At 39.9% G+C, this 21,851-nt stretch overlaps 4 protein-coding genes across 6 annotated transcripts; 1 reads left to right on the forward strand and 3 right to left on the reverse strand.

Moving 5' to 3' along the window:
* Positions 1–7,033: 7,033 nt before the first annotated feature.
* LOC137820651 (gibberellin-regulated protein 1) lies at positions 7,034–7,914 on the reverse strand. The gene is made up of 3 exons (XM_068624834.2): positions 7,783–7,914; positions 7,606–7,645; positions 7,034–7,449 (listed from the first exon to the last, which is right to left on the reverse strand). Exons 1-3 carry the CDS (start codon positions 7,858–7,860, stop codon positions 7,268–7,270), a joined length of 300 nt encoding a protein of 99 aa, XP_068480935.1. The 5' UTR covers positions 7,861–7,914; the 3' UTR covers positions 7,034–7,267.
* A 2,313-nt stretch (positions 7,915–10,227) lies between these two features.
* On the reverse strand, positions 10,228–13,221 carry LOC137820652 (uncharacterized). 3 transcript variants are annotated; one of them, XM_090295132.1, is made up of 6 exons: positions 12,898–13,221; positions 12,477–12,812; positions 11,464–11,604; positions 11,201–11,281; positions 10,554–10,678; positions 10,228–10,464 (listed from the first exon to the last, which is right to left on the reverse strand). In XM_090295132.1, exons 2-6 carry the CDS (start codon positions 12,606–12,608, stop codon positions 10,416–10,418), a joined length of 528 nt encoding a protein of 175 aa, XP_090151258.1. In that variant the 5' UTR covers positions 12,609–12,812; positions 12,898–13,221; the 3' UTR covers positions 10,228–10,415. The 3 variants fall into 3 exon arrangements, with proteins under 3 accessions (XP_090151258.1, XP_068480937.1, XP_090151257.1); XM_068624836.2 differs by having other exon boundaries at positions 12,477–12,676; positions 12,898–13,120; XM_090295131.1 differs by lacking the exon at positions 10,228–10,464 and having other exon boundaries at positions 10,550–10,678; positions 12,477–12,676; positions 12,898–13,120.
* LOC150025123 (uncharacterized) lies at positions 13,120–15,692 on the reverse strand. Its single transcript, XM_090295133.1, has 2 exons — positions 15,248–15,692; positions 13,120–13,372 (listed from the first exon to the last, which is right to left on the reverse strand). Exon 1 carries the CDS (start codon positions 15,690–15,692, stop codon positions 15,267–15,269), a length of 426 nt encoding a protein of 141 aa, XP_090151259.1. The 3' UTR covers positions 13,120–13,372; positions 15,248–15,266.
* Positions 15,693–19,136: 3,444 nt separating this feature from the next.
* Positions 19,137–21,851, forward strand: LOC137820962 (nucleolin). Its single transcript, XM_068625320.2, has 4 exons — positions 19,137–19,433; positions 19,562–19,672; positions 19,767–19,837; positions 21,295–21,851. The coding sequence occupies exons 1-4, from the start codon at positions 19,203–19,205 to the stop codon at positions 21,605–21,607; spliced, it is 726 nt and encodes a 241-aa protein (XP_068481421.1). The 5' UTR covers positions 19,137–19,202; the 3' UTR covers positions 21,608–21,851.

The following is a 21,851-nucleotide window of genomic DNA, read 5'->3' on the forward strand; positions in this document are numbered from 1 at the left end:
GCAAAGATGACCCTGGTCAACCGGCGGGAACATTTGGCGCCCACCGTGGGGCCGATATAAAACATCAGTCCCATCACACAGTTTTCCAGTTCCAGTTGCAGTTTCCTACCCAAGTTCCAGTTCTCAAATCGCACGATAGTCAAGAAGGCCTCCAGAAACCATGAACATGAGACCAGCACGCGCTAGGAGTGAAGAGATGACCATGCAACAACTCATGGGCATGATGCAAGGACTGCAAGAAGCAATGGCAGCATCGAAAGCAGAGTAAGAACGCATGCAGGCGGATCTCACAGCATCTCAGGCGAGAAACGACGAGCTTCACCGTGCAAACAAGGAGTTACAACGTGGGTGGCGCGACGTAGACGAGCCTGAGACTGCCACCCCACCCAGAGAATTCTCGACGCCATTCTCACAGGCAATCCTAGAGACAGCAATCCCCAACACATTCTCGGGGCCCAAAAGTAACCTTCACAAGGATGGAGGATCCTGAGGCCCACCTCACTACGTTCCACACCCAGATGATGCTGGTAGGCGGTTCTGATGCCGTAAGAAGCAAGCTCTTTATGAGCACTTTGACTGGGATGGCCATGGATTGGTTCATCAGCCTCCCAAAAGGTCACATCACGTCTTTCGCACAGCTTTCGCGACTATTCAGAGAGCAATATTTAGCCAACAGGGCCCCAGCCCCAGTCTCATACGACCAATTCAATGTGAAGCAGTATCAAATGGAGACCCTAAAAGAGTACATAAGCCGCTTTGGGGTGCAGGTGGTAAAGGTGGGTACCACAGACGAACCCATGATCGTGTACGCATTCAGAAAGGGAGTGTGTCCTGGATCTTTTAGCAAGTCGCTCAACTGCAGCCGCCCCAAAACTTTTGCTGAGGTGAGGCGTCGGGCGGTAGAGCACATTGCCTCTGAGGGAGAGGCATACGAGAAGTGCACGACAGCTGCACCTACACATCCCAGAGCACAGATACGTGCACAACCCGCTAGAGTCCACGAAGTCACTACAGAAAGGAAGAATCAAGATAGGAGGCGCGCCTACGAGACTAGGAGAACCCAACCTAAGGGTCGATCAGAAGGAAGGAGAGAGAGCAATAGACCTCTAAGGCACAACTTTGTGGTAGAACTTAAAGACCTCATCGTTGTGCCCAACATAGCTGACAAGTTGAGGCCACCGGTGAGGTCAGACAAGGTATTGGGACCTCACAAGGAATCATGGTGCGAATTTCACGAAGCATTTGGACACCATATTAACAAGTGCTTGGCGTTGGACTATCAGTTGGATGAGCTCGTGAAGAATGGATTTTTGAAAGATTATCTCGCTGGGCCCACTGCGACCCCAGTCACGGCGACACCAGAGAAAGGTCAAGCACACGAAGTCCCAACTCACGGAAAAGTGCACACCATCTCTGGCGGCTTTTCCGGAGGAGGACCCACTGCCTCTCAACGAAAGAAATATGTGAGGTTAGTGAGTTCGGTTGCAGAGGAATTTCCAGACGACCCATGGGAGTCAGACCTCGTTTTCACAAGGGCTGACCTGCGGGATGTGTCCCACACGACAAAGACTCAGTGGTCATTTCAATAGTCACGGCAGGAAGAAAGGTACAAAGGGTTCTCGTCGACCAAGGCAGTTCTGCGGACGTCATGTTTTGGTCGACCTTCAACAAGCTACAATTGTCCCCTGACCTGTTGAGACCTTATATTGGATGCTTGTATGGGTTTGCAGATAACCCAGTAGAGGTACGTGGCTACTTGGAGCTGAGGACGACGCACCGAGAGCATCCGGTACTTGGTGGTTAATGCCAACTCAGCTTACAACATTTTGTTAGGCAGACCTGCCTTGAACATATTAAGGGCGGTGTCCTCCACGCGCCACTTGAAGATGAAGCTACCAGCTCTTAGTGGCAAGGTGATTGTGATCAAGTCAGATCAGGAAGAGGCCCGTAAGTGCTATGAAAATAACCTAAAGACAAAGAGAAGCGTGGTCATGGTAATCGAACGACCACTCGTTTCGGATTCGCAAACGGAGTTAGAACCGTTGGAAGAGGCGGCGCCCGCAAAGTTCACGTCGGTCGAAGCCACCACAGGGGCGACGCCTGTGGAAGATGCGCATACAGTAGGAAGAAACGGCGATGCCTCGTTGATGGAAGAAGAACACAGAGAGACCTTAGCAGCAGAACAAGAGCCAGAGAAGAGGCAAAAATCAAGGCTGAGACTGTGAAAAGAAGAGTGGAGAGCCAGTACAAGCTCTAAGGTGAAGCTGCGACAATTCCAGGTTGGTGATCCGGTCATGAGGAAGGCTCACCCTTACGAGTTGGAAAACAAGTTGTCTCCCAAGTGGACGGGACCGTTCAGAGTAATCAAAACCAAAGGGAACAGTTCATATAAGTCAGAGACTCTAGAAGGAGGCCCCATCCCACGTAGTTGGAATGCGGCGAATTTAAAGTTTTATTTCAGTTAAAATTTTGTAAAGGGGACACTCTTTTTCCCTCCCAGGGGTGTTTTAATGAGGTCACCCAAATAAAAGAAAAGAGAAGTTTAAGATATTCCTGCCCTAGTTTTTCCCTCTCATGCGAAGATCAAAAGACCAAAGAAACAAAGACAAAAACTCAAGGCGTCGCCAAGATAAAGCGTAACCAGGACAAGGCGTCACCAGAAGTGGGCATCGCAGGTAGAGGAGTAGACGTCAAAATTCAAAGTAGTAAAAGCGCATGTACGTGCCCAGAGATCAAGATAATGGATGTCAGTGTAAGTTAAAACCCGGGCGCCTAATCCTTGAGCAGGGGTTAAGGGATTCCTTCGGGACGCCCCCTCCTCAAGTATGAATAACTAGCCCCGGTACCAGATGTCAGTGTAAGTTAAAACCCGGGCACCTAGTCCTTGAGTAGGGGTTAAGGGATTCCTTCGGGGCGCCCCCTCCTCAAGTATGAATAGCTAGCCCCGGTGCCAGGTATCAGTACAAGTTAAAACCTGGGCGCCTAGTCCTTGAGCGAGGTTAAAGGATTTCTTCTGAATGCCCCCTCCTCAAGTATGAATAGCTAGCCCCAGTGCCAGATATCAGTACAAGTTAAAACCCGGGCGCCTAGTCCTTGAGCAGGGGTTAAAGAATTCCTTTTGGACGCCCCCTCCTCAAGTATGAATAACTAGCCTCGATACCAGATGTCAGTATCAGTGTGAGCTAAAAATCTGGGTGTCTAGTCCCTAAGCAGGGGTTAAGGGATCCCTTCGGGATGCCTCCTCCTCAGGTATGAAAAGCTAGCCCCGGTACCTGGCGCTTTATACACCCTGAGGGCGACGCGACGCTGTTGTAGTAGGCCTCTCTTCAGGCGTGGGCATCAAACACAAAAAGATAAGGGCCAAGTTGCCCTGGTGTTTAGACACCCTATGGATGAAATGGTGTCGTCGAACAGACCTCTCCATAGGCGTGGGCACCAGAGCACGACTTTGGTCCGACATTTATAGATACGATGAGGACGCCCAGAGCAGGTCTCTTCTCGAGTGTGGACACCCAGTACGGGTAAAGACAAGTCCTCCTCGCCCTTGAGCGATGTCGAGGCCAGAAAAGAAATAAGAACGAGGCCTTTGGTATTAAGCACCTAGGGGCTCGAAATAGGTAAGGTAGAGAGCAAGCTGAAAGCCTTCACAAATCCAGAAGTCCAGAAAAAATCAAAGAACAAGAGAAGAAGTCACATGCTACCTAAAGAGTTAAAGGTGAAGCGATGAATAGGTGTATCGAAGGCCGGTACCAGGTATAGCCTTTGGTGTAGAAAGGAAAACAGAAACAGACAAAGCGCAAGCAGAGTTGAAAGCAGATAAACATTCATACAAGTTCAAAGGTTATAATTACAGGCAAGGTTCGTGATAATTACAAGTTAAACAAAGAGTAAATATTAAATGATTCTTTTAAAACACAGACATAGGCTACTTCTCTGAACCCTCCAAAGGCACCAGCTTGCCATCGACCACTTCATTCAAGGGGCTACACCCAGAGACGTCGATGCCAGGGTTCACGCAGGCAGCTTGAACAAGAGCCTCTGCAAACCCATCAGCGAAGTTGGTGGCAGCCTCCCCAATCAGATTCTCCTCTGCAACCTTGAAGTTGGCGGCCTGGGTGGTCATTTCTCGATCCTTGGAGGTCAAAGCAGTCGTCAATTCCTGGACCTCGGCTTGGAGGGTGGCGTTCACACTGATTAATCGGGAGCACTCACCAGCCTTTCCCTCAAGCGCAACTTCAGTTTTCCCCAGTGTTTGCTCTCGATCAATACACTGGTTTTCAAGTTTCTTCTGTTGCGCCTCGGAGGTCCTGACTACCCCCTCGAGGTCGACGATCTTCGCTCGAAGGGACACCACCTGGTTGAGGAGCTCAATTTTGGCTTGAGAAACCTCGCGCAATCGTCTGTTAGCCTCCTCCTTTGCCCTTTGCGCCACCTCCAATGAAGCCCTGTATGCGTCCTCTTGACGCCCCCAGTGGGTGGTTAGCTTCTCCTTCTCCTCTTTTAGAGAAGCCACTTCCCTCTCCAGCGTTTGGAAGGCGGAAGCTTGAACAGTCTTAGCCCTGGCCTGCATGTGCCAGGAGTGGGCACGGGACATGAAGGCGCCCATGTGATAGTATAAACTTTCCCTCTAGGGCCCTTCAATTTGATCACGTGGGGACGCCCTACCCAAGAAACCCCTCAATGAATCTTGTATGGGAAGAGGGAGTTATGCGGCAGGTGGAGGAGTGCTGGTGTGCTCAGTTTCGGGCCCTCCCTCCAGAATCATCGGTTGAGAAGGAGAAGTGGCGCTGGGTGGGTCCTCTCTAAAAAACTCAGCCCCATGCGAGGAAGAAGTAGCAGAGGTAACTGTCTGTGGGCACGTTGAGTTCTCTGACGTTTGAAGACTTGCCCCCCAGCAGAGTCTTCGTCGTCAAAACCACCTCCACTACCCTCTTTCCCTTGTCAAGAGGGGTTGAGGGAGCATCAGCCTCGGCCAGCACAAGAGGCATGGCCGCAATAGGAGGTGGCGAGCTTGGAGGTGGATTGGGAGAAGATTGGACTGATGGAGTTGACGGTGTTGTAGATTGAGGTCGACGGTTGGGAGAAGATGGGGGGGGGTCAAAAGCTGAAAGGGGGGACGCCGAAGCCCCATCTTTAAACTTCAGCGCTTGAGCCAGCCGCAACCTTCGTTGCCTGTCCATCTTAGAATCTGCATCAAAAGGACAAACATAGTAACGGACAGGCACAAGCTAAGTTACTACACAAAGAGAATAGATAAATCATGCATCAAGCAAGAATCCAGCAGAAGCAGAGAATAGAAGGTTATAAAGGGAAGCTCTCATACTTATATATTTTTCTAGAGCCTCAGCGTTGTACTCTAGGCTTATCAAGGCGGCGGCGTCAAAGCCCCCCACACTAGCCAGAATCCGACAAGCCTCTCGATCGCTCGAGGACAGCTCATCAAGAGATTTGGACTTCAGGGTTTTTGCCTCCTTCACCCAATACAGAGGAAAGTCGTCAAGGGCGGAAGGGACGAGGTCGGAGCAGCAAACCTTGAAGAATTTGTCTTTCCACCCCTTGAAGGAGTGCTGGAATAGGGTTAAGAGGACCCTCTCAGGAATGTTACTGAGACTCACCAGAGGTTATTCCCTTGTTTCTTCACTTCGAAGAAATGAAGGAAGATATCAACAGAAGGTGCACACCCAAAGAACACGCACAGTATGTCGAAAGCCTTGACAAAGGCCCAGCCGTTAGGGTACAGCTGGGCTGGGGCAATATTAATCTCCGTTAGCAATTCCCTCTCAAACCTGGAGAAAGGCAAGTGCACGCCTACACGCTTGAAGACCACCTGATAGAAATAGAAGAAGGGGACCCCGTTGTTGGCCCGCTCATCCCCGCACACAGGCTCCCCTAAGGCGCAAGGGAGCACTGCGATGTCGTCATCATGCCTCTTCGTGAAGGCACGATGGTCGTAAGCGCTTGGCTCTCCTACATGATCCCTCCAAGCTTTCGTGGAGACCAGGCACGAGTGCCTGTCGAGCAGTTCATCTGGAGCCCATGGGTAAAGAGCCTTATGGGTGACTCTGGGGGGTGGAGGGTTGGCCGTCATTTGGCACGTACCGTTAACGAAGAAACTGAAGATTGAAGAGAAAAGGGTTCAGCAAGAAAGGTCAGGGAAGAAAACCCTAGAAAAGTCCTACCCACGCGAAAAAGAGAAGAACAGGGAAAAACGAAGAAATAAGAAGAACACAGATACAAGAAAAATAAACAGTCCCAGGCAGTTATATCAGGCACGATAAAGCAAATAGGGTCATCAAATGAGAAAGTCCATACCTTTAAGTGTTCTGAGTTGATGAAGATCGAAAACGCAAAGAGGGAACAGAGAGCGCAGAAGGAGCTTTGAGAAGATGAATAGTAAGGAATGCGAAGAGAGCAAATAGAACAGTGCCTTGAGCGCGCGATTTTGAAAGGTTATAACATTAACTCGAAGAAGCGCTAACGACGCGCACTCTTAGCCGTTCGATCGCACACGTGTCGAAGGATTAAGCGCCAACTTGAAGCGCAAAGGGCACCAAGCTCTGACCGTGCGATCGAGCCACGTGTGAAGAGATTAGAGCATGACCCAAAGCGTCACCTTTCTCACTCAGAGAATGTCACATCATCAGAGCACTCGAAGGTGCGTCACATCAGCGGTACGAAGAATGTCACGTCAGCGGATCAGAGAATGACACGTCATCAGAATGCCACGTGGACAATAGATTAAGTGTATTTTAAAGAAAAGTTTATAAAATGATATGAAAAAATATTAAAATAATAGTTTTGGGAGTTGTAATGTTGTTGTATATAAAAAAATTAGAGTTGTCCATGTATCATTATCCATATATTATTTATTTATAAGAGTTTTTTTTCTTTAAATTGTATAAAACATGATCAAATATTAAAAAAGTAGTAAGTTTTGTATTTAAGTTTTTGATTTTCTATTAAATTTGATTAACAGATGTTTGTATTTAAGAATTGATATTTAACACAAGGCTCTAATCACTTTCACCCAAAATAGCAAGAACAGAAAGCTCTTCTTTATATAAGTTTGAGGATACAATACAACAGCAGATAAAGAAAAGGCATAATACTCACAAACTGTGGCAACGCAAGTATTGAACATGTATTGAAAAATCACTGTTTATTTTTTCTCCGACGAGGCAACACACCAAAGCAAGAACATATATTGTGCACGTTATATATAAATAGTAACTTGCGCTGCATGGCTTCACACTTTATATGAAAACCTCTAAGGGCACTTGCGTCTGCCACCGTGGGTGGTGAGACTGGCATAGCAGGGACACACTTCTTGGTTACCGGAAGTTCCCGGTGGTACGCAGTTGCAGCGTCTGCAGCACGTTCCACAGGCTCTGTGACACATCCGCTGACGAGATGCTAAACGGCACCTCGCACCACATGCAGCGTTGCAATCTGTCGAATCAATTCATTCATTCCAACTCAAATTCAAAATCTTATTCAATCAAATCAAATAGGTACGTGAAATTATGTATATATATTAGATCTTCCTTAATTTCATTAGAATATATATTGAAAATGAAGAAACCGCTGTTGCTGATCATGCAATACCTATCTGCTGAACAAGAGAATCCCGAGTCTGTGCTTGTACCTGCGGTTTCTCAAGAACACGATAAATCAGTTAACTATTAAAACAGTTTGATGAACGTAGAAGGAGTATTTTAAACTATACATCAGAACGAATGAATAATATATAAACGAAGAAGCAGCATCTTTAATTTGAATCACCGTTTGATGAGCTTCAGGTAGATGGAAGAGGAGAAAGGATAGCAGAAGGGATGCGAGTAGAAGCTTGGAGAGAGGCATGGTTAGATTGGAAGAGGTGTTTTACTTGAAAATGAAGAGTGCATTGCATCTCAAACTTGGACCCTTTATTTATAGTTAAAAGATAATACATTTAACTTATAAATTTAGAAAATTCATCTTAAATGACGTGTTGATGATCGATACTTGTATCGGACATGACACTCGTATGACACATGTAAGACACGTATCCATGAAATGTCCAATTAAAAAAGTATTTGTTAGATTTCTAACCATTTTAATACGGTCCAAACATAAAAAAGAAAAAATACATTAAATTTTTTACGATCCAATTTAAAAGAAAAATACATTAATTTTTTAAAAAAATTAAACTTTATTGTATAAATTATTATTATGATTATAAAAATAAGATTGCATATCTCTCCGCAGCTTGCGTCCTAAAACTCTCAACTATGTGTGTACATATTTTTTTATTATGTAAAATGAGCATTATTTATTTTTGATAAAATGAAGTTTTTTCTTTATTTTTAAGTCTTTTAAAGTTGAAAATTATTGTTTTAATATTTATCTCTAGTATTGTATTTTACTAATTAGCTTCTTATGATAAAAAAAGATAAATGAATAATTTATATTTTTAGTTAAATATATAATTTTAAATATTATAGTTTAATTATTAAACTATTAAAAAAATAATTTTTTAAGAATTTTGAAAACAAAGTATGAAAATTGGTAAAGTAAATTCCATTTAAGGAGACGTGAAACACGGATAAAATAATTGATTATGAAATAGGTAATATATAATAAAAAAATGGGAGTGGGATAGTCTTTGATGTGATGCGACGCCGAAGAGACCTGAAATTGAAAGTGTTTATGACTTATAAGTGACTGATGAGGACATTTGGCAGTGAAAAGAGCTTTCGGAACCATAAAAAAACATGCGACAAAGTGCTTTTGCTTCGTCACGAACTGTTCACATGGCTATCAAAAGTGACGCAGAGGCCATAAACACGATTTTTTTCTCAATCCATTGTCTGAGCCAATCTTATACTTCTACACCATGTTAGTATAATGCCAAGCATCATACTACTAACATGGCAAGCTTTTGGAAGGATAAATAACACGTTCGCTTGGTCATGCAATGCAACAAACCTAACGCAAATGGTAGAAGAGAAGAGTGAACTTTTTGGCTGCAATGGAAGCGTGAGAGAATGCTATAGAGATAGATGCTAAATGTAGCAGTGGCTAGTAGAAATTGATTACAGGTACGAGGGCACTAGATTGCATTATTGGGAAGGTGGGAATAGTGGAAGAAGATATATGGTATGGAATTGAATGCAAGGGCTTTGGTTTGGTGCTGGATTATTATTATAACAGCCAAGAATTTGTTAAGTGGCTCGCCGCCAACTAAGGCTTTGGGAGATGGTGATGTGTGAATCTGGATATGGATATGGAAGAAATAAAAGTGACATTAGAAGAAAAAGTAAGCTCAAATATAGGAAAAGGGGTACAGAACAGAAGCCAATCCTTACAGCTGTATGCTTTGCCACCACCACAGCTGTTGCATGATCATATCAAATTATCTTTCTCTGTTTTGTTCAATGCCATTTAATAAGAATCATAGATAAAAAAAAACAAATAAAAGAGAATATATTGAAAGGATTTGCAAAAGTAAAAATAAAAAATAAAAAATTAGATTGGTAGGAGAAAACATTCTACTTGTGTCGTAAGGAACAGGATGAACTCCTCTAAATTGTTTAGATGGTATGTTGAGTATAATTAGGTTATAATTAATTTAATTTAAGGCATCAAAATTATGTTAAATTATAAAAAAATAACTGTTAGTGTAGAAACCAGGGAAAACAGTCCAATATTATATGCACCAGTGTTTAGTAATGTGATCTACCAACTAAGAATCTTCCTTTATCATTAAAAGAATAACTGATTTAATTATATAAGTTACTTTGGTTTTTTCTTTTCCCTTTTCTTGGTTCTGTATTTCTTATATTATTATTTTTATGTTAGAGGAGAGACAGTGACATCATCGTTCTTTTCCTTTTCCAACTTGATCATGCACAAAACTATTTTGCTTTTGTGAAAAAACTACAAAATTTTATGGAAAGTCAACTCATTTAATAACTCCTAAAATGTAATAAACTGAACTTCTTTACACACTGTTAGTGTAGAAACCAGGTATAACAGTAAATAAAGCGGAAAGATTGATACGTAGCAGGTAGCAGGGTTTGCTTGAGAGACCGATGTATGCAGGTACGGTGCAACCACCAAATCCATTTAGCCATTTGCTTGTTACAATTAAATTCTCTTAACACCAATTGCCATTTGCTCCTATCCAAACCAACATTTAATATATTTCACATCTGTTAACTACTAATTAATACCAACCTGAAGAACTGATCAAAACAAAAAGATAAATTAAAATTTCAGTAAGTTACATATATAGAACATTCTGAACTCAAGTTCACTCAGTGACGCGGATACATAACATATCAAACTCCTCTAGCTGCTATAGCTATTCTGACCTTCTGAGTGCTACAAGCTAAAGGATTGTTGAACTTGAGGGATCTGAACGAATGTCAAAGTTACACCACTCCTGAAGGAAGTCGAACAACAAGTTGTCCTCCAACAAGACTGAAGCCAAGAAAGGATAAAAAAAACGTTAGAAAGTTGACAAGAGCATATTAAGATATTGCATATTCTTTGAATTTTACACTATCTACCTCTTGACGTAGTAGTAGCAAAAATCTGCCAGGATGAAAGTTTGAACAATTTCTGATAGAAGAACCAATGAAGGCCACAATCCGTAACCCAATGCAGTTAGTAGACGTCCACGAGTATCTAATACCTGAGGAAGACAAAGCAGCCATTCTCTTGATCACACAATCAGTTTAAATAAACTTAACAAGTACTCACAGGAAAAGAAGAAAAATATGAATCAAATTTCTTGCATGAGTTAACGTTCATTTATTCACTTCAACTTTTTCAAAAGCTCATTCATCTAACTTGTTTATAGAGTCACCTATTATGAACACGATAGCGCTTAACATTCTTGTCCTATATCGTTGGGCTATCTATCATTGGATATTAAAGGTTGAGAAGGTCAAAGGATCTAACTGGCAAACCAAAGGTCTCGACTCGATGTCAAAATTCTTATGCAACAACTCTCCTTAGAAACCATCAGAACCTTATTGTCGTGTGGGTAAATTGGTTCAAAGTAGGAATGTCATACAGAAACATTCAAGGAAATACTTCAACTAAAGTATGCACAATTCCAAACACAAATCTACAGGATATTAGGATACATCCGTACATGCATTTCAAGAACTAGGTGATAAAAAAACTTGGAGGAGTTCAAAATTTGACAAACCTGGAGCACCCAATGTGCACAACTCAAGAACCTTGCAATTCCCAGGGCAAAAACATAGTGTGCCGTGAATGGTTCGACGATCTGAAAGTTGAATTTAAGAATTAGATCCAACGTTATTTAGAAAGACTAACATGCAAAATTGAGTGATCACTGTATTTAGGAAGGCTATCTTGCAAAGGAAATAATTACGACATCAGCATCACCATTCCGAGCAATTAAAAGATAATGAAGAAAAGGCAGACATAAAAGTATATCTTTGAGACCTTAGTGTTCTGCATAACCCGCAGCTGAGGGAGAACAGAAACAGCTTCAAGATAAACACAAAATGCCCAGAGAATCCTATTAATTGTATGATGCCGGGTTGTTGGATGAATAAACAAGGACAGCACAGCACAAGGTATCACCTACATTTTGGTAAAAGAAAATCAGAACACTCAATACTCCAAGGCAGAGAAATTGAATCATCCATTCATTTGGTCATATAAAAGATAAAATATCTATCTCAGTTATAAAAGATATAACATCCTAGTTGCTATGACAAAAATACTTCCATTGAGAGATAAGGTTGGCTACTTTTGTTTAAAACTAAGACAATTCCATTCAAGATAAAGAGAAAACTCACAAAAATAGTAACAAATGAAAAGGTGAAATCTCCGCTGCCGTTAACCCATTTTGAAATTTCAAAATGTGATTCATCAATGAAGAATTTAAAAACAAAAATTTGAATTAAGCACCTTCCTCAAAGTCAGACATTAGCACCTCTGTTTCTGAACAGGTAATCCAGCCAAACAAGCTAGCAGGAATCACAGAACACATTCAAACAACCTCTTTCCCTTCCCCTTTTTTTCGTCATACTCCTTTTAAGGATGAAATACACCAGAATGAACAATAGCTATTGGAAACTAAATTTCGACTAGAACTGTAGTACTCATGCAGGAAAAAAGGAAATCCATCTAAAATAAACATAACGATAACATAATATAATAATTATATAATTTTGAGAAGCTCCTAAACTGTTTTTAAAACGGCCCTATTCCGGATTGTTGCAGAAGAAACCTCAAATTTGACCAACTGCAGTTTTTGTATTTAACGCCTAACCGAACAAAAAAGTTTATTATGCAAGAGTTCTTCAGGCATTAGTCGGTTGATAAAAATTACATACAAGATTTTGTCAGATGCTTAACAGCAAGGCCGAACAAAAGCAACATTGCCAACAGAAAACAAAATAAGTGCACAGTATATTGTTCACTTACAAAAAGAAACATAGATGACTTACCACATAGTATATTGCAAGGTTATCCTTATCATCCATATAGCTAGAATTGAGTCTGAAGCGTATCATATAAATAACCCAGATGGTCGTTCCAAATGTTGCCATATCGAGTAAGGTGTGTATATCATATTCCATCACAAAACTGCAGTAAAGTCTTACGCCAAGGAATATTGCCGTCAGCTCCTGCGATTTAAGCGAAAGCCCTACGATGATTTAAAGTCGCCCGTTACATGCAAACAAAAAACATGCAACATTAATTTCCGCTAAAACCATAACAGGGTTGAAAAACACCGCGAAAAATCACATCAACTCAAAGGTCCAATTTAACACAACCCTACCCTGAAATGGCAACGGTAATCTTTTTATTTTTTGGGGGAAAAAGGCGTTGAAGGTAAGATTGCAATGAAAATGAAGGGAATTGTACCGGCACAGGTTTTTTCCTTGGTGAGTTTGTAAATGAGGACGGAGATTCCTAACGCATGGACAAACTCGGCGGCAACGAAAAGACTGTCGTGGTCATGAACGACGATTCTGAGGAAGAGCAAGGCGGTCAGGCCGAATAGCACCGCAAGAAAGGCCTTCATCTTGGGCGGTTGCCGCCGAAACCATGTCGTCACGGCGTGGATCGGCCTCTTGCTTCCCTTCATTCTTCTTTTTTTTTTTCCCTTTTCCCAACAGATTATCTGTTGTCACTTTGTCTGGTCTTGTGTTTTCTTACTTGTTCTGAAAGAAGCTAAAAATGCAATCCAATCTATGTAATCTGTGTTCTCTCTCATTTGACGATGATTTAGAACGACACGTGTGATATTGATTTAGAAGTGTTTGTTTAATAGTTATATATGCGACGGGTGGGTTGCTCAACAACTCTTCTTCCCTACCTATAGACTCTTCTTCCCTGGCTATGGAAAGTGATACACAATTACATAAAAATGCGCATAATTTCTAAAATTAAAATAAAAAAACACAAAATTTATATATTATATAATTATAAATTATATAAATTGATAATAAAGATTTATATTCATAAATGTCATTGATTATTTTTTAAACATAAAGATGTTTTTTTATAATTCATTTAAAAGAATTTTTTTCTTATTTTTATAATCATAATAAAAATTTATATATTTTTAAAAAATTAATATATTTTTTTTTTAAATTATGTTAAAAACATATTAGAATTATCAGAAATCTAACAAATACTTTTTGAACTAGACATTTCACGAATACATATAACGTGTTCTACAAGTATCATACGAGTATCTCGACGTCATTTAAAAAGAATTTCATGTTTCGACTTCATCTTCCTCATCCCTGCATCTTTCATTTATGAAGGTAGGTGGCTACGTACACGACACGGCCCACTCAGAAATTTGGTAATGGCCCATTAATGCAAATGGTGTAAAAATATTTTACCACTTTTGTGGGGACTTTTTAGAGAAGATATTTAAAGACAAAGACAAAAATTAAAATGAAAGTCAACCTCCGTTTATTTCACTTTAAATATTTGAATGATTGATCACTATCAAAACAATAAATGCTAGTTTCATATGGATACAAAATAATCAGTAGTATAAATAACGAAAAGTTAGGATAAAGAAGGAAATTTAACCTAATAAAGTTAATGTTAGAAACACTTTATCGTTATATTATCTTTTTAACTATAGTACGATGGATCACCTGAGTCTAAACTATTTGAAAGACATTTTTTTATGCGAGATATTGGAAAAATCAATACTGAAATTATAATATTTATTCTCAAAGGTAAATTAAATATTGAAAACATAGTTTTCTAATTTCAAATTCTGAAAATACTAAAAGAATCTTTTGCCACACGGTTCCTGAAAGATACAATGAGAATAAAAGAGATATATATTCTCAGCTGTATAAGAAATTCTTAAGAACATTAACTTACGAAGATTTATAATTCAAAATTTAACCTAACCCATAAATCTTGTTCATATTCATATCAATGTGGTCTTAAAAATCAAATTTCACTTACAAATGTAGATGCAGATAAAAAAAACACACATACATATATAGGCGTGAGAGAGACAAAATAGTATAACATCATTTATTTGATTTATTAAAATTAAGAGTGGGATGAATTTAACTCTATAAACATTATTAGAGATTCTGACTGTACGAATCATTATATATAATATTTTTCTCACATACTTCATTTCAGTATAACAATATTCGTTTACTTTCGGAGTGGAATCAAAATCTTAGACACTGTTGCTTCATTACTACAAAAGATGTCATCAATCTGAGGGACTGAGGTAAATTGCAGTGTAACCTGATAGACAATTATTTATTTATAAAAAAAATCAAAATATAATTAGAATCCCCTTCCTTTTATTTTGATTTGAGACATAAAGTTATCTAAATTAAGAAAATTAAATATGTATTTATAGTTTTTTTTTTATAATATTTTCATCCTACACCTCACTAAATATTAATATTTTAATTATTTTTAATTTTAAAAATTATTTTAACATTTTACATTTTACCTATATTTTTATTAAAGAGATTTTTTAATTTTTTTTATTATAAATATTTTTTTTTATCAAAGGGACACTTTAGGTATTGCAACTAATATAAAAAAGCTATCCTAAAATTCCTAAAAAAAACAACATTTACAATACAACTCTCTTAAAAACACAAAGAAAAGACTAAACCGATCTAGATTCTAAAAATGGAATTGGTGTGAAAATATCATCACCTTATAAATATATATATCTGATACACAAAAATGGGTGATGATGATGACTCACATATGATAGGAGTAGCATGCTAGTAGGGTGTCCAAATGAGCGGTGACCACATGGACCTGAAATTGGAGAGGAAAGAGGCCAAAACCATAAGCAACACCACCAACGCCGCCACGCCCCAGGGAAAGCCCCCGCCTTCTGTTCTCAGTCGTATGCCGCCCAGGAATGGTGGCGGCGCCGGAAGCACAAGGCGCGATCCATGTTTGGAGATGGTGTAGGCAACGAAAATCAAGAAAAGGGGCAGCAGCAAGAGGAAGACGTGGAAGGTGAGGGTGGCTGTGTGCAGGGTGGACTTGAAGTTAACGTAAGACGGAACAAATAACAAAAACATGACTATGGCAACTATGGTGAGGAGTTGCAAAGGCGGCGCAGATAGAGAGCACAGAGTGTTTGTTGTCCACCCTTGTTTCCATGCTGGACCCCTTCTCTCCTTCAATAACCACGCCATTTTGAAGTTCTCTCTCACTTTATCTCTAATGGTAACATGTAGTGCAGTGGCTCTTATTTATAACACAGAATTTATTGTATTTGTGTGTTGGCTTTAGCATAAATTCTAAGATGGATTATATCTCCAACCAGAGCACCTTCTCTTTGGGATTGATACCAAAGGAAAAGCCACGCGCGGCCTTTGTTCAATGGAGAACTACATGAATGAATATATTCTTTGTTGCTTTTCCACCCAAAGCTTTTTTGGAAGCACAAATTCTCACGTTTCCCCTAAGAATGCTTCTATATCTCATCAAGATATAATAACTAATTGCATGCAAACATACTTTTATGTCAATTTCTTTTTTAAGATTGCCCTCTCCAAAATATCTCAATTTAAAGCCTTCCGAGGTCATGCAATGATGTTGAAAGCTTATTAGTCTCATTGGGGGTATTATTGAGACTCGGAGAATATCAGATCATGAATCGTTTGGTTAATATGATAAAATGGTTTTGATACTGATATGAGAAATTAGTGAGAAAGATATCATTTATTTCAAAAGAAAAAAAAACTCTAATGATATTAGCATTATATAAATATTATTAATTTTTTATTTTTGATAAAATATTTTTATTTTTTTGGTAGTTGTTCCTGCCGGTTGACTCGATCGCCTTCGTACGTTTCACAATACTCCCACGCCCGATTCTCTATGTCTTCGTTTGTGCTTCTCTCAATCTAACACCTGAAATCACAAAGACAAAGGGCGCCCTAAAGGTCGTTTGCACTTTGATGCTCAAGTCAATCTTAGGGTTAGGAAACACCAAAACTCTTAAGCGTAAAAGTTGTGTGTGAACTGTGTGTGTGAAGCAGCGCAAATGAATAGCATAGCTTACTAAGTTTGTTACTTCCCTTTATATAGTCCAGGATTTCCACTGTTTCTACTACCCAAAATAGGCTTTCATAGGGTGAGCCCCAACGTCGTTATTACCCACTCTTAGGGCAACCTAGCGCGTAAGGCTCCTAACTGGAGTGCAACCTCTGATGAGATGACCGCCTGGATGCCACCTCGTGCACCTGATCTCTGGGGTCACCCGCCTTGAGAGCGCCCTAGCCGTTCACGTGCCATGCATGCATCTCTCCCCTGGAACATGACCTTCTCAAGTTGTATCTTTTCCAGTGGCTCTTTACTTGTGTTACGCCTGAGCGCGTTAACCACACCATACGCATGGACTCTCGTGACCTAGGTTTCTCCCTAACTGATAACTGGTGTGTGGTCTAGGGTCCACCTTTTATGGCCCAGCTCTACTATTTGAGTCACCGATGTCCGATCTCTCATTGCCCTCACTATTCTGCAGAGGACACATCAGTACATCCTGGTAATCGACGCCTGACCACTCCTCGGCACCTTGGTTCACGTGCCTTACGAGACACTGGCCCACACTACTCATGGGACCCAACTTACGTGGCTCCATCATTACTAGTGGTCAACGACGCCCGAGGACTGGTCGGTACACAAGCCCCCCAGTCTCGAGCTGTAACTTGTTCAGTGAAGAGACTAAGTTCTCGCCCCTGACGACCTATGTGGCTCTGTGTGACAGGACGTGAATAGTGCGCCGAAGTGACGCCTCTTTGTGCCCGTTTTAATCTGTGCACACGTGTTTTGATCAACGGCTAGGGCTTAACGTCGTTTGCGCTTCTTAGTTTACGTTAAGTATTCGAAAACGCGCGCTTCCAATCATTGTTTCATTATTCTCAAAAACACCTTTGATTGCTTCGTCTTCTTCCTCGAGCGCTCTCGCGTTTCCCTCTACAAAGTCCAGAACTTTCATCCTATTTTGATCAAAAGGTATGAACTTTACCCATTGATCGCCCTTATTTATCGATTTCGATGCTTGATAACTGCTTATGACTGTTTAAATTCCTTGCATTTTAAGCTTTCTCTGTTCCTCTGTTTTTATGAGTTTTCTTCGAGTGTGGGGTTTTTCTGGGTTTTCGCTGAGTTACGCCATAGCCCCTTTCTGAACCTTTGTTTCCCTCTTTTTTTCTTGTTTTTTTAGCTTTCTTAGACATGGGTCGAACGAAAACGACATCCAACCCTTCACCCCAAGTAGATTACAAAGCCTTGTACCCATGGGCCTCTCTCGCCGAGACCTCTTCACTTACCTCCAACACGGACGTGACGAAGCACCGAGAAGGCGAGCCTGAGTGTATAGGACATGTCTTTGGGCGCGAAAGCGACGCCTACGTCTCCGTTCGACCATGTGCGAAGGGCGAACCCGTGTGCTCAGACGAACGGACCAACGACGGAGAGCCATACTTTTTCCTCTACCAAACCGTCTTCAAACGGATTAAGCTGCGTCTCCCTCTCACTGACTTCAAAAGGGACCTGTTGACTGAGATCAATGTGGCCCCTGCCCAGCTGCATCCCAACAACTGGGCCTTTATAAGGGCGTTCTCCATTCTGTGCAACCACTTCGGACACCCTCCCTCCGTCGACGTCTTCCTCCACTTCTTCGAGGCTAAGAGTTCCGGGAAGAATCTATGGGTGAGCTTCAGCGGCGTGGCAGGGAGAGTTCTCCTCACGTTGTTCCAACAATCGTATAAGGGCTTCAAAGGGAAGTTCTTCAGAGTGTGTTGCACCGTCCACGACCACACTCTCCTAGACGGTTTCCCACTCTACTGGGTGAAGAAATTATAGTTCAAGAAACCGAGGACTCTTGAGGAACTGATTCCTCATGATTGCAAGCTCTGCCAAGTCCTTGCAAGCTTAGGGGCGGTGTTCAACACTGTCCAACTGATCAAGCACGAGTTCAGCCCTTCTGGTCTCAGAGGCTATATCGGTACTTGCCTCTACGCCTTTCTCACCCCACCCTGTGTGTCTTTGGTTGGGCACTTCAATATTATATGTGTGTTCACTACTAATTGATACTAATTGATTTTTATTTTTTAATAATTATGTCTTGTATTTTTTTACTTGAAATTAACATGATTACATCATTAATAATAATAAATAAATACTAATTTTTGTTTATAGATTCAACTTTTATGTTGTTGTAGGGTTTAATTTTTTATTTTCTTCATTCTTAAAAAAATTTTAAACTAAAAATTTTTAATTTATTACTTTTTTATTTTTATTTTGTAAAAACTCATTTCTTCTTTATTCATTAATAATTATTTTAAACATTAAAAATATTTTTTTTAATGCATTCAATTTTTTTTTTATTTTTTTACTTTTAAAATGATGTTATATAGGAAAATAAAAATAAAAGAGTGTTAGTTAAAAAAATTAAAAAAAAGGATGATAGATGAAAAAATAAAAATGTAAATAATATTATGAAAAATTAAGTGCATGAAGTACCTATAAATTTGAGATAATTTAATCAATTGAAAATAAAGTATATATTGTTGGGCTTTGTTTGGAGCCCGGCCCAATTTGTCTGTCCAGAACATATCTAAAACATGAGTTTTGGAATTCACAACCCCAATGTGAATTTTCCCGTTGTTGCAGATTGAAATTGATTTTCCAGAGAAATGGCCTTGGAAGATTCGAAGCCGGTGAAGAAAGAGGAGGAGTCCAACAAGAGTTCCGTTAACAAAAAGGTCGCAAAAGTCAAGAAAGAAGAGGTTGAATCCGTGAAGAAGGAGCCTAAAGCTGTAACAGTCAAGAAGGAACCTAAAGCTGTAACCGTCAAGAAGGAGCTTAAAGTCAAGAAGGAAATCGACGACGACATTCTCCTCGTCAGAAGGACCCCCAACTCCAAGGTTTCTCTCACTTTTTGTTTTTGGAGTTCTACTTTTTCATTTTTATTATTTTACTTCTTTTCAAAGGTTCATTGTATGATATGGAGTGAACTATGTTTTACTTCATTTGTTTGGGTTTAAAATTGTAGGAAGTGATTAAAAAGAAGAAGATAAAGGAGAAAGTAAAGGAGGTGGAGAAGAAGAAGAGAGAGAAAAAGGTTTATGATTTACCTGGCCAGAAACGCGATCCACCTGAGGAGGTATGCGAATGCTTCTCTTTGCTCTTGTTTTTGTTTAGGGTATTTTAAAGTTTTGACTTCAGTAGCAGGGTTTGTAATTTTTCCTATTTTTCAGAAAGACCCTCTTCGGATTTTCTACGAGAGTTTATACACACAAATTCCCCACAGCGAAATGTCACAAATCTGGTGAGGTTTTTTTTTTTTTATTATTTAGAACTTTACTTTGGAGAATGAAGGAAAGAAGGAACTAGGTTGTGATTTATCAAGGAAGGCATTTTGTTGTTTTGTTACTGTTTTCTGCTTCTTTGGCTTTGTTAGTTTTTACCAAAATTTGACCCCTTTTAACCATATTTGTGGAATATAATTTAGCTGAAATGCTCATTTGGCTCCAGCAAAAGCACCAAGAGAGCCTGTGAAGCGCTCACTATGAATTGACTGGTTATGCTTTTGAGCTAATAACGAGTGCAGCGATGAAAGAACAGTTAGCGTGCTTTTAGCTAAAAATCTTTTGGTACATGTAAGTGGAATATAAAGCAAATTTCAAAAGCTTAGGATAATGAATTGTTTAGGGTCTCGGTTAGCTAAATGCCCTATGGAATGTGAATTGTTTTCATTTGTTAGGGATATAAAGCAAATTTCAAAAGCTTAGGATAATGAATTGTTTAGGGTTTCGGTTAGCTAAATGCCATATGGAATATGGATTGTTTTCATTTGTTAGGGATATAATATCTGGCTAAATATCATTGCCAATGAAGTGGAATTTGTATGGGTGGAAGAATGCTGTTTCATGTGTAACCTTGAAACGCAAATGAATGAAACCAATTTTGTTAAGAGGTGAGCATTTGGCTCATAGTAATTTCCCAGCTTTCATAACACCTCGAGTGAGTTTTGGTACCATATCAAATTGTTTGGGCAAACGAGAAACCATTTTAAAGACAGATCTAGAGACCCCCCTTTCTTTCATAACACCTCGAGATTGACCAGTTTTTCATCCCTCTCAAAGGATGAGTGAGATGAACAAACTCTGATTCTCAACTTGAAAACAGAAATAAGAGTGACGGGGAAAAAAGAGCTTATGTTGGCTCAATTGAGTCCCCTCCTATATCCCTAGGGTATGTATTCCCAGTCATAACAATTTGTAAACATATCCCTAGGGTATGTAGCACCTAGCAGTTGCCAACACTCGTACATTTTATATCAGAGTGATTTAAGTGGTAGATCTGGCATAAGTTTTTTTATTTATAGTTAATAGTTTTGGCAATAGAAGTGTAGTTCCCCACTTCTCATGTTTATGTTTTTTCTTTTGAAAGTTGTTTATGTTATGACAACAATTTTTTCTAATTTTTTCTTGACTTCAATTATTTGTTAGTTTTTTTCTAAGTTTTGTTGTGAAATTATTTCTGATTCGTCAGTTATATAGTGAACCCTAAACACTCCTCAACATGTAGTAACAAACCTTTGGCAACAAGTGACACATACTATTGAAAGTTTACAGTAAGCATGTATCAAAATGCACTCATTGTTTAAACAAGACAATCTGTTTTATCTGCAGTTATCTTTCAAGCAATAAAACACACCTTCCATAGTTTATAAAGAATAGAAGACTGTTCATTTATCATGACCATGACTGCATGTAATTGCAGGCTGATGGAATCGGGGTTGCTTCCTAAGGAAGTTGCAAGAAAAGTATTTGAGAAGAAGCAAAAGAAATGTCCGACGAAGCTGTCTTCTCCAGTTAAGGCGGTATCGGCTGTGAAGAGTAGCACTAAGTCCGTGACAGTTAAGAAGAAGAACCCGACTTCCCCTTTGTCTTCTCTTAAAAAGAATACAACGAACTCCACCTCAAAGCATTCCATTAAGAGGAAGTCTATGGCTCTAAGCTCTGAAGATGAGAATGACCCTGATTCTGATGATGAAGTTATTATTAGGGTTGTAAAGAGAAGAAAAATGGCTTAATTATGTCCATCCGTGACACAACATTTTTATTTTGATATTATGTTATATAACTTTTGGAATGTTAAGATCGGTCTCCTTCACAACACTCACATCTCAACTTGCACTCTTACACACACATATGTCTCTTATGTGATGTATTACTTTTTCTTTTTGGATTTGTTGGCTAGGATGAGGAAGAAAGATGTGTGTGGATTGCGGCTGGTAGCAAACTATTCCTTCAGTTCTAATTGTTTTTGCTTTTTAA

The sequence above is a fragment of the Phaseolus vulgaris genome, chromosome 9 (assembly GCF_051622355.1).
Source record: "Phaseolus vulgaris cultivar YP4 chromosome 9, ASM5162235v1, whole genome shotgun sequence".
Taxonomy (NCBI): Eukaryota; Viridiplantae; Streptophyta; class Magnoliopsida; order Fabales; family Fabaceae; genus Phaseolus; species Phaseolus vulgaris.